General features: G+C 39.6%; 1 protein-coding gene across 1 annotated transcript in view; it reads left to right on the forward strand.

The window, feature by feature from the left end:
* The window catches only part of AGPAT5 (1-acylglycerol-3-phosphate O-acyltransferase 5), a 73,788-nt gene that overhangs the window by 25,982 nt on the left and 34,899 nt on the right, over nt 1–12,907 (forward strand). Inside the window, exon 4 of the mRNA XM_013005922.2 lies at nt 4,292–4,381. Within this exon, the coding sequence (XP_012861376.2) occupies nt 4,292–4,381 (90 nt within the window). The remainder of the gene's footprint in view (nt 1–4,291; nt 4,382–12,907) is intronic.

The following is a 12,907-nucleotide window of genomic DNA, read 5'->3' on the forward strand; positions in this document are numbered from 1 at the left end:
AAGAAGATTAAATGATTGAAAAAGGAATAGAATGTAAAGGAATACCATGTTTGAGGAAACATTATGTCATCTTTATTTTTAAAGAGTTGTTGAAACATGAATTTACTCTAAGCAGTTATTTCTCTATTTGGGTAAACAGTGGCACGAGTTGTATGGAGTTTATCTGCACTCGGGTGAGTCAGTTCATTGGATATGATCCAGGAGTAGAAGCCAAGGCCACCTAGCGTCTTTGCCTGCACACTGTCGACCTTTATGTTTCCTTCACTCATCTTTGTCTTCACCGAGAAAAGCAAGCAAGCTCACTGCCATCGAGCCAGTGCCATTGACAGCAGCCCTCTGGGACGGGAGAAGTGCCGCTGTGGGTTTTCAGACTGTGGCTTTGTGCCATTTTCTTTACACTGTACAGTATTCTGGCAACATCAAACTTGATCAATTTATCTAGATTGTGGAGTATATTTATGTAGAAATATTAAAGTTACTCGAGGTCTTTAATAAAAATAATTCTTACAGGTTTGTGTGTAGCAAAGCGTACACAAATTGAACAGGTTTTACGTGTGCAATCTAGTTACACTGACTACATTCTTAACATTGTATAAGCACTCTCACTGTCGTGTCTTCCCTTATTCCCCCATTATTATCGTGATCTTACTGTCAACCTAAAGCTTGTCACCCAGTCTGTTGAGTTGCTGTTGTCCATGAGATCTTATGTAGGATAATTCTTGAAAAGAGCACGGGGTTTAAGGCAGACATTGTTTATACGTAAATGCTGAACTGTTGTTTGGAATAGTTTATATTTAAGGCTTCAAGTTTATCTCAGGGAATAGTTTTGGAAGGGTCTTTCAGTTTCAATGGTTCAAAAGTTTAGAATCTGAGAATTTGAATTTCTTGTTCCATATTTTCTTCCCTTTTGATCAGGAAATTATTTAGGAGAATTCCCCTAAATAATTTCTGGTCAGAATATTCTGTCGTGGTTGCCAGACACCATCCAGTTGTTTTGATGTCTTGAAAAATAAGGCAGTTGTTCATGGATGCAATTTGAGAAACGCTACAGTTCCTTCTCCTACTTCAGGAGCCCTGATAGAGTAGAGTAGTGGTTATGCTTTGGGCAGGGATCTGCATGATCAGCAGTTCAAAATCAGGGGTTGCTATGATTCAACATTGACTCAGTGGCAGTGAATTTGTTTTGTTTTTTTGTCTTCATATACTGTTTCTCCAGGGAAATACAGACCAGATCAGATATTTTATTTTAATCTATTATTAATTGGGAGTTAATACATAAATCATTCCATAGTTCAATCACGTCAAGCAGTGTTATGTAATTGCTACCACAGTCACTTTCCAAACATTCTTTTCTTCCTGTACTCCTTGACATTCTCTCCCTTTTACCCTTCCCCACACGACTCTATACGCCCCCTCTCCTCGCCCCTGCCCAAACCCTTATTCTACTTGCTGTCCTTAGAGGTTCATCAGTCCTGGGTTGCTTCTACCGAAAGACAGAAAGACATATAACACAACTTCAAAACGGTGACCTCCGTGACTTCACACCTCTGAGATAAGTTCTAATACGAACAAAGAAAAACAAAACAAAAATAGAGAAATGTTGAAAACCAAATCAGGTCTAGCCTACATCAGAGGGGGATCAAAATTGTTCAAGCCAGGTCTATCCCTTTGGTCTTTTGTCGAGTGCGCTGTTTAGTAACCATTTTCCTTTCCCCCCATCCCTCAATTATGGATGGAGGGCGATCACTGGAGGCTTATTTCCTGTGTAGGCTCCACAAATGTATCTTGGGCCCCCACTGTCATCCATAGTCGTCTGCAAACCAGATTCTCACAATTCAGGCTCTGATACTAATCCTTCCTTCGATTTCGTATTATATGGATTACAACCCTTCAGTGACTGATGATGGTGTGCTCTTCCATGTGGACTTAGTTGATGACTACTTGCTTGGAGACAAGCCTGAAAGACCCCAGACACTACTTTATCTGATAGCTGGGCACCATCTAATTGCTTCACCACATTTTGCCATGGCGCCCATGTCTTCTGTGTCCCTTCCTGAGGGTGAGTATTGAGAAGCACCATGATGTAAGCACTAACTGTTCTTAAGTTGGAGGTAGGATTTAGTGTGAGCCCAAAACACATTCCTGGATGTATATTTGTTTATTTGCTTGGCTTTTTTTTTATCAGCCTTTGACTCCTTTTCAAACCCTCCCTATTAATTTACAGTAGAGTTATGCCCCCTGGGGCATAACAATCTTCCATTAAAATTGTCTTTGATTAGCCCCTGGTATTAATTTTCTTAAAGCCCTGTTGAGAAATTGTTATTGGGCCAATATAGGCTAATTCTATATCACAGTACCTGAATTATTCACTTGTACAGAATCAATTATTTTGGGGATGGGTGCTAATTACACAAACAGTGGGGGTTAATTGTAAGGTCAATTTACAGTAAGAGTCACTGAGAATGTCACAGGTTTGCTGGAATAATACATATTTTAATACAGCATATAGGGCATTGATGTAGCAAGACCATGTCTGTCTGCCTACCAACCGTTCAACAGTCTTGTTACGGCTGTCTTCTGCTTCCTGAGACACATGTATTTTCTGACTGAAGTCCTCAGGTTACAAGTGTGTCTGAGGTACAGTTCACCCACATAGTGGAGTTTCTGCAATGGATCTCACTGATGCAGCCTCTGGAGCATGCAGTGCTCCTTGAAGATCCAGGGTTAATGCAGCCCATTCGGTGCGTACCACCAAAGACACTACCCCGCTAAGGTTCCCAAAAGCATGTTCAGTCACTTATACCCCCAGAGGTGTTTGCTCCCTCATCCCTTTAATAGGGCTGTCTACCTTTCCCGTGTTCTTTGCCTATCCTGGGCTTCTTCCCTCTCCATATGAAGTTGGTAACTAATTTTTCCATTTCTTTAAAGAACAATGCTGAAATTTGGATTGGGATTGCATTGAATTTGTAGATTGCTTTAGGTAGTTTTTCCAGCCATGTTTATTGAAGAGAGTATCAGCTTCCCATTTAATGCTTATTGAGCCTTTGCCAAAAATCAGTCGTGAGTGTGTGGATGTTTTTATTTCTGGGTTTTCTGTCTTCATCAGTTGATCCATGTAGCTGTCATTAAGCAGTACCAAGGCCATTTGGACAACGGTGGCTGTACAATAGGTTTTGAGGTCAGGTGGTAGTACACAACCACCTACTTTATTCTTTTTGAGGAGTTCTTTAGGTAGTATTGACATTTTCACAAGAATGATTCTTCTGATCCACGAACACAGGATATTCTTCCATTGTGTAGATCCCTTTTAGATTCCGTTGAGGATTTTTGCATCGTATGTTCTTGAGGGATATTGGTCTGTAGTTCTCCATCCTTGTGGGGTCTTTGCCTGGTTGGGGTACCAGGGTTGTGCTGGCTTCATAGAACGAGGGTGGGAGTTTGCTGTCCATTTCTCTGATCTGGAAGTTTGTTTAGGATTGGTGTCATTCTTCTTGGAATATTTGATAAAATCCTGTGAAGCCATCTCGACTGGAGCTTCTTTCAGTTGGGAGTTTCTTGATGACCTTCTCTGATATATTCTTTATTGGTTTTTTTTGGACACTATTTTTTTAGAGAACTTTCAGGTTTGCAGAAAAAAATTTGAATTAACTTCCCATATTCGCCTTCTGCTCCCTGTTCTTATGATCTTTTATTAATATCACTTTAAGTTAGTGAAGTACATTTGTTAGAATTGATAAAGAAGTATTAGTATATTATTATTAACAAATGTCTCTAGTTTGCATTAGGATTCACTCTTTGTTGAATATAGTTCACCAAATTTTGACAGCTACATACTGCCATAAATCTGCTGTTACGGTATTGTACAGAATAGTTTTACTGTCCTTAAGATGCCCTGCTGGGACCTCATCCTTCTCCAGTCTGAACCCTGGAGACTAACTTCATGTTTACAAAAAGGCCACCTAGGTATCTGAATCTGGACCAATATTTTAAATACCTGATGATTAAGAGTATTGATATTTTAAGGAATTTTTTTAGTTATCTTAGTGCCGTGTTGCTATATAGAATATGAATTCAGTGTTATATTTTTCATACAATGTAGCAATATAATTTTATTTAAATTATGTTAAAACAAAATAATTCCAGTTATGTTACTATTTGAATTATTGAATATTGTTTGTATTTGAAAGTGTAATTTTATTTTTTAAAGTTGCCTTTGTAATGACTATAGCCATTTGATATTTTAAAAGCAAATACTTTGTTTTCTTCAACTTTCAAAAATTTTATTTGGCAGCATGGTGGGATCTTTGTAAAGCAAGGTGCCAAATTTAACGAAAAAGAAATGAGAAACAAGCTGCAGAGCTACGTGAATACAAGAACGCCGGTAAGATCATGCTTCATTTTTATTACCTCTATCGACTCTCAGTCTTTTCATTTGAGAATTAACTTAAAGTTAATTAGAATTGTTTTGAAAATATATTGTCTCATGCACTGCAAATCAGGTTTGACAACAAAAGTCCTCAAAATATAAATAAGCCGTTCTTTTTGGCCATCATAAAGAGTCCTGAAATTACTAGATTCTTTGCTTGTGGTTGTCAACGCTGACAGTAGAGAGGAACACAGAGAGCACTTGGTGTGGTTTAGAATCTGCGAGTAGAAAAGAGAATTGTACTTGCGATGTGACACTGCAGCTATCTGAACGCACCTCACTCGGTGTCCTGTTGTATCAGATTTCTTTTTAAAGAAGTGATTTTCTTTTCTCTCATAAGTTTGGATTTCTTATATAAAATTCAGTTATTTCAAAGGCCAAAACATTATGACTATGTACAAAGAATTAGTCAATGTGAATATTATTTTATAGACCTTTACTCCTCAAATAAGAGGAATTAAAATTTTCTATTTAAAGTGCCAATTCCTGCGAAATGACTATTCCTGACTCCTTTGTAGGGTGTAATGCCTGTGCTTTGTTTATCGGGGCCGTAGTTATGTTTTGTTGCTCAGAAACTTTATTTTGTGTGTCCAGGTTCCTTTATTCTGGCCCTCTCTGTCCTTCGCCGCCGTCCCCCTGCTTCTCTCCTTGTCCTCCTCCCTTCTCCTTCCCCCTCCCTCCCTGCCTCGCGTGTTCGCCCCATCTCGCACCCATGCGCACAGGTTGCCAGAGCCCGTGTTTCAAGAACACGTTTCCGTAATCTACTGGTGAATAACCCTCACATAATTTAAATTAAAAAAATACAAACAAACACTTTTTAGCTTTTAGATGGCAATATTCCAGTATCGGCATGATCTGTAGTAGGATGAAATGAGATAAACAGTGCATTGTATCCTGTTGCGGTTTATCTTTGAGGACAAGCATGGTGCTTGAATGGCTTTGTTTAGACCAAAATAACTTGAGAAAATTGGGCAGAATTGGGGTCTTTGCTTCTATATAAATCAACAGAAGAATATAATTGATTGCTGATACGAGTATCTACATTTCATGAATAGTTTTTTTGGGGGGCGTTTCTTAAAGCTCTTATCACAATCCATACATATATCCATTGTGTCAAACACATCTGTACATATGTTGTCATCTTTTTCAAAACATTTTCTTTCAACTTGAGCCATTGGTATCAGCTTTTCATTTTTTTCTCCCTCCTTCCCCCATGTCCCCTTGAGAATTGGTACTTTTTTTTTCTTCATGCCTTACACTGACCACTGTCTCCTTTCACCCACTTTTTCTGCTGTCTGTCCCCCTGGGAGGGGGACATATATCCATTATTGTGATCAATTCCCCCTACTCCCCCCACCCCCTTCCTTTATCCTCCTAGTAACATTGCTCCCCTTATTGGTCCTGAGGGGTTTATCTGTTCTGGATTTCCTGTGTTGCGAGTTCTTATCTGTACCAGTATACATGTTCTGGTCTAGCTAGATTTGTAAGATAGAATTGGGGTCATGATAGTTGGGAGAGGTGGGGGAGCAGGGAAGGAAGCATTAGAGAACTAGAGGAAGGTTGTGTGTTTCATCAGTGCTATACTGCACCCTGACTGGCTCATCTCTTCCTTGTGGCCCTTCTGACAGGGGGTGTACACTTGACTACTGATGGGATTTGGGTCTCCACATTGTTTTCCCCTCAAGTGACCATGAGGTGTCTGGGATCAGGTATCAGGCATCAAGGACCCAAAACAAAACAAACAAATAAAAACCCTTGAATAATCTCTGTCATCTCATCTCCAGCTATACATAACTACTGTTCAGTTTCTTGTGTTGTCTTTGGAAACCTTGCAGATATATATATACATATATATCAGTTCTTATATAAATGTTGTGTTTGTGTTCTATACACATGTCTTTAACCATACTACATTTTTCAGTGAACACAGTTGAGATTTTTCAAATTAATATCCACAAAGATTTAGTTCACATATTTTTAATGGGTGCATAGTCTTAGTATATCTCTATTTTAATTTATTTAACCAGACCTTTATTGAAGAACTTTTAGGGTGTTTCCAAACTTAAAACATCCTTTCTAAATGTAATCTAAATACTTTGAAATTCATTAGTTTTAAGTGTGCCTTTCAATGGTTCTTATTAAACTTATATAGGATTGTGTAACTACAGTCTGTCACAACCCAGCCAGAACATTTCTTCTAGTTCAGAGGAATTCCTAATGGCTCCTTACAGTCAATCTCTTTTCCTACCCCAGACAACCAGTAATCTGCTTTCTTTCTTAATGGATTGCCCTTTTGGACATGTTTTATACTCTGACTTGCACAGCATACAATCATTTTGAGTTGTTCACTCCTTTTCTTATTGAGTTGTATTCTGTTGAATGGATAATTGTCTGTACTTTGCATGGATATTGTATGCAGGATATCATGGCAGCAGTGTCTGACCTCTAATTTCACTAAAGGGAGAGAGAAATAAGATCCATTGTCCAGGGCTGATTCCCAGGAGGTAGAGGTCAGGTGTGCCTCTCTCCAATCTTTTTACCATTTCTGACACCACGCTACCTCACATAACACTCTACTTTTCTTTTGGATTTGAAAATTTGTTGCCATGGCTGTACAGAACTTAGACAATACTTAAATTATGGGTGTATTCAGGAAGTTATAAGGTATGTGGTGGTGCTGTGAGATAAGTGTTGGACTGCTGCCTGCATGGCCAGCATTTCAAACCCATCAGCCACTCCATGCTCTTATAAAACGTAGTCCTGGACAGCCCTAAAAAGGATCGCTGAGTTAGAATTGACTTAATGAGAGTCAACAAACAAAAACCAAATTTACTGCCTTTGCTGTGATGCTCACTCATAGTAACCTTATAGGACAGGGTAGAACTGCCTCTGAGATTTTGAGACTAACTCTATTCAGGAGTAGAAACACAAGTTATAGTTTAGGAATTTCTTAGGATACCATTATTCTGTCAGGACAGCTTCCTTCTTAATGAGCTGCAGGCAGGCCTCTGCTCTGAGCAAGAGTACAAAGCTCTTTTGTAAGAGAAACACTATTCCAATGGGAAGCTTGGCCTGAAAGTGCCCTTGGGTCTACACTCCTAACTCCACTAAGTGCCCAAAGATACTCCACTCTCCCAGCAAGCCTCCCACCTGCAGGCCCTCAGCCTTCTTGCTCCCTGCTTCAAGATCCCCAGGGCTCTGTCTCGTGCTGATCTCCTGGTTCTGCTGCCACTGTTTCTCTGCTGCTTCTGCTGCTGCTGCTGCTGCTCACTGACTGTAGTGTCACACTTGTCACCTGGATCCAAATGGTTCTGAGCTCAGGGATCCTAGGTCCACAGAACACACTCCATGTCCAGCTCTTCTTTCTTGGTGGCCGTGATCCCTTCTTCCACCTCTGAGATGGCTCATTTTTAAGTCAAGGAGCCTGGGTGGCACTCTGATTAGGCATTGATCGGGCTGCTAACAGGAAGGTTGGCAGTTGAAACCCACCAACGGCTCCATGGAAGAAAGGTGAGGCTGCATGCTTTTGTAAAGATTTATACCCTCAGAAACCCTATGGAGCAGCTCTGCTTGGACCTATAGAGTCACTATATGTATGAGTCAATGGCAGTAGCTTTGATTATATTGAACAATTCCTTGGACCACTTGGAAGCAAACAATATGGCTGATCATCTGATTTTTCCTGCCTGCAGAACTGTGAAATAATTTCTGTTCTTATAAGCCACCTAGCTGGTGGTATTTTCTTATGAGAACCATGGAAAACTAATGTTCTTACAGTGCAGTGTTTTCTGATTTCTTTGCATAATACATTGTAATTTTTTGTTGAGAAACAACATTTTTAATACTCGTATGTAGCAACTCTGAATATCAACGCTTCATCTATATTATAGTCTTTGTTACTGCTATTTGTGGTAGTAGTAGTAGTTGTTTGTTTGTTTGGTGACTTTCCTGAACTGATATTATAGTCTATAGTCTTTGTCCTGTGTGACCACTGACGTAGCTATTGGTCAGCTAGTGATGTACAGAGATTTCTTACACTCGCAACCAAGAAGTGGTCTCCAGAGTTTTACAGGCACGTGATCTTTCATGACTCACCCAGGTGGCTTTCAGCTGTATTCGCCTGCACTTTGTGCTTACCAGAGCCTGAAGGCCCGCCAGTATGAAGAGCTCAAGTTTTTCCCATACATGTGTGCAGCCCTGGGTGTGAGTGTGACGACTGAATTTCCCAGTAGTATGTGGAAACTTTTCAAAGGCTTGCTCTTTAAAGCATGTTTAGCCTAGTCTTTCTTCACACATCTGTTGCTTGTCCACTTCCGTAGGCAGAAGGTTGAGAGGAGTTGCCTGTAACTATTTTCCACTAATGCCTCCTGAGGAGTTGCCTCAGCATTGGTGAAATGCAGGGCACCAGGGGATTTTGTTTTGCTCTCTCCTGTATATATCTATAACAGTATGGACTGTTATCTGTGGAATGGGACCCCAGGGGAGGGTAAAACACCAAAAAACTTTCTGTTCTTAACAAAATTCTGTGGTTTTTTTGATTAAACACTTTAATGTTGATAATTTCCAGAGTTCCAGAAAAGATGATCCTGATGGCTTTGTCAAGTTTTCTGTTACTTTTATGTAGGAATAGACTCTTGGAATTTCTTACCTGGCCATTTTCTCTAACATCTCTCTGTTGTTTGACTTTCATCCTACTTATGAATCATATTTTGTTGCTTGTTTTCTTGATTGAATGATGGACTTTCTGAATTTTCTGTTAAGAGTAGTTTGATGTCATAGTCTTTTAAAAGTAACATTTCTTAGTTCTTGGATTTGCATAATTAAATCACTTGGAATTGCTTCAATTATGTTGATGTTCATTTTTAGGGTCTGTTAGGATGGACCTATAACAGTCTTCAAAGGAGCCCAGGTGAGACAGTGAGCCCCACATTAAGCGGCTAGCCTTATGGTCAGCAATTCTAATCTGCCAGTCGCTCTGCAGGAGAGAGATGAGGCCGTTTGCTCCCATAAGGATTTTAAGTCATGGAACCCCAAGCGGGCAGCTCTCTGCTGCCTTGCAGAGTCCCTCTGTCTGAATGCACTTGATGGAGTGGGTTTGGGTGAGAGCAGTCTTTGGGCTAGCCCTACCGCTAGGTAATTCTTTCACCTAGATTCTTTCTTCAGCTCTGTGTGATGGGTTCAGATTGTTCTAATTTCTTTGTGGTCCTGCGTACGTATATTGTTAAATCATTTATTGTGGCCCACTGATCTACACGTGTAGTCTCACCTCAATATTAACACAGTCTTGATTACTGTGGTTGTATAGTAAGTCTCAAAATCTGGCATAGATAAATCTTCTCACCAATTTTCTTTTCCTTACAAAGTTGTTTTAGCTGTTGTATGTTTTTTATATTTCTCTTTAAGTTTTAGAAACAGTTTGTTAGCTTCTACAAAAGTGCTTTTTGGGCTCTTTTTTTTATTGTGCTAAATTTGGAGGGATCAATGTTTTGAATTTCTGGATCCATGAGCATAGTCTGTATCTCTGTTTAGGTTCTCTTTGTGGCCTTTTGGTATTATTTTATAGTTCTTAGTGTATAGAATTTATATATCTTTTTGTCAGATTTGTTTCTGAGTTTCATATTTATGACTTTGTAAATGGCATTTAAAAAATTTATTTCCAATTGGTTCTTAATAGCATCTAGATATGTAATTGCTATTTTATATTGACTTTTATCCTATTACCCTAAGAAACTTATTCATTATTTATGAATGTTTAAACTTAATATTCCCTTGAATTTTCTATATAATACTTTTTTTCTAAATGTAATTTGTATGTAAATTGGTATAATTGCATAAACGGCAACGTTACTTCTGTTTAATTTTTATATCTTTTTTGTTTCTTCCTTGCCTAATTGCCCTGGTTAGAACCATTGGCGCAAATGCTGAATAGAATTGGTGAGAGCAAGAGTCCTGTCCTTATCCCCGATCTTAGACAGGAAAGATACATTCTTCTTACCAGTCTTTAGTGCTTGGTCCAGTCACTCATTGTTAATGCCTTTTTGTTATTTTTCTTTTCTTTTTCTTCTTGGAATTTAATTTGATCCACCCCCCAAGTTTACCTGGGTTGTTTTAGTTTTGGTTTTTTCACATTTTCTTGACAACTCTGTCAATCATTCATTATCAAATAGATATATAACACGGTGTACTAGTCTGGGTACTTTGGAGAAACAAATCCACAGCAACTCATGTATAAGAGAGAGTTTTATGTAAAGAAAATGTGCATCACGAAAACATCCCAACCCAATGCTGCCCAAACCCACAAGTCCAACATTAACTCATTAACCCAACACCAGTCCACAAAGCCCTCCACCTCACAAAACAGAGGCAATGACGCCGACTGCAGGAGGAAAGCTGAGTCAGCGAACGACTAAGCATCTCAGCACTAGCAGGGGGCTCCACACGGCTTCTCCTTGGGGATGTCTTGTAGTAAGTCAATCTTGCAAGCTGAAGCAGGGAACTGCTAAGGCAGCTGCACCCTGGTGCGACCATCACAAAGCAAGAGACCCGAGAACTAGAAAGGCGAGGCTCACCACCCATTTATCCCTCCGCCTTTCAATTAGCCCCACATGTGATTATTGGCCAGGCTGGCACAATTAACTAACTCACATGGTCTATTGAAGGCTAAGGCTAAGTAATAGGTCCTATGTAGTATAGACATGAATTAAGGAGTCTGGTGATGTAGTGGGTTAGTTGACTGGTAAGGTAAAGTTGTCAGTGGTTTGAACCCCCAGACACTACAAAGGAGGAAGATGAGAATCAGTCTACTTTGTAAAGACGCACAGATTCAGAAAATCCATGCAAAGTCCAACTCTGTCCTATAGAGTGATTGTGAGTTAGAATTAACGGCAGTGGGTCTGTGCTAATGCAGATCAACAAAAAGTTTGTATAATTGCATAGAGCTAGAAATGCAAAATTATAGACACCATTTCATCAGTTTTGCAAATGAAACATTGGAAGAAATTTGTTAGCCTAATGAAAAATTTTAAACTCTCCTATAGTCATTAAGTCGTTTTATAGTCTTGAACCATTCAGATAAGGGAAATGCTTCTATACCATATGTATATAGCTAAACAGTATTATATATCATCTGGTATGTATGGTGTGTTAGACAGGGTTCTCTAGAGAGATAAAACCAAATTGCTGGTAATTTAATATATCTTTTATAAAGATAATTAGATATATAACAAGAAATGAACTGTTAAATCATATACAGATAAATATATAATATGAGAAATGAACAGTTAAATTATAAAGCACTACAAAATGCTCAGTGCAACTCACTCGTGTGAGAGAGAGTTGTGAGAGACTAGCAGTCCTTCAAGTCTAGTCTGCTGCTAGATCTCCCTCTATTTATAAAGAGAGAGCTAGGCTATCTCAGCACAGCAACCAATCACAAGGCAGATCACCAACTGTCAACTAACCACCAGTCCCAACTGCCAGTCTCCAGCTCCAGAGATGTCTTAAAGGGACCTCAACTTACAGTGACACAGTCCACAGGCTAGGCATCCCACAGGTAGTGTAGCCTATAATTTGAGGCACAGAACAAGCAAGGCAGCCACACACTGGTCCAATGATCAAAGAGCAAGAGACAAGAAAGGCGAGGCTCACCGAGCTATTTATCTCTCCTCCCTTCAGTTAATCCCACTTGCGTTTATTGGCCAGGCTGGCACAATAAACTATCTAAATCCTCCCCTTGCCAACCTGGCACCTGTACACAATTCTTTAGCCATATATACTTATATAAATTACGGACATTATTCTTATCATCAATCATCTATCATACATATAAATGAAAACATAGTCCAATTGTATCTGATATATCACACCTAAATGAAAGATATGCAATAAACACATAAAAAGAAAATAAATTGACAATTACAAACCTCCTTTTTGCAATTGATCACGTGGTCGTAGTTGATAGGTAGAACTACCTTCTACTACTACCCATTCTGTATTACCTTTGCCCTCAGCAAGCACCTCAGCTGGCTGTGGTTTTTTACCTGGTGGGGTGACCCAGACCTTCATCCCTGAGGGTTCTGGGTCATTATAAGTCCTGTCAGGATTGGGTTGCTGTAATTTAAATTAAAGTAATTTACATTTACTTTAATCACAGGGCATGGTAGCACTAAGAGTCGGCCTATGGGATCTCCTGGATTCCAGACATATTCTTCTTTACCTCCATTATGTAACACCAGTCCAATTTCTCCTTGGTAATCAGGATCAATAACACCACTCAGTACAGTGACACCCGTCCTGACCTGTTGATCCAAAGGCATGAAAAGCCCAAAGTGGCCAGGGAGCATTCTCAGCTGCCAGTTCAGTAGAATCCATGCTGTGTTTCCGGGTGGGAGAGTTCCTTCCTTCGGGACCAGGACCTCCAGGCCTGAGGAACACAGGGTTGCTGGGACAGGAAGCAAAAATGCTGCAAGTGGATCACTAGGC

This window comes from Echinops telfairi, unplaced genomic scaffold (assembly GCF_000313985.2).
Source record: "Echinops telfairi isolate 266 unplaced genomic scaffold, ASM31398v2 ScPeMD7_9;HRSCAF=40, whole genome shotgun sequence".
NCBI classification, from domain to species: domain Eukaryota; kingdom Metazoa; phylum Chordata; class Mammalia; order Afrosoricida; family Tenrecidae; genus Echinops; species Echinops telfairi.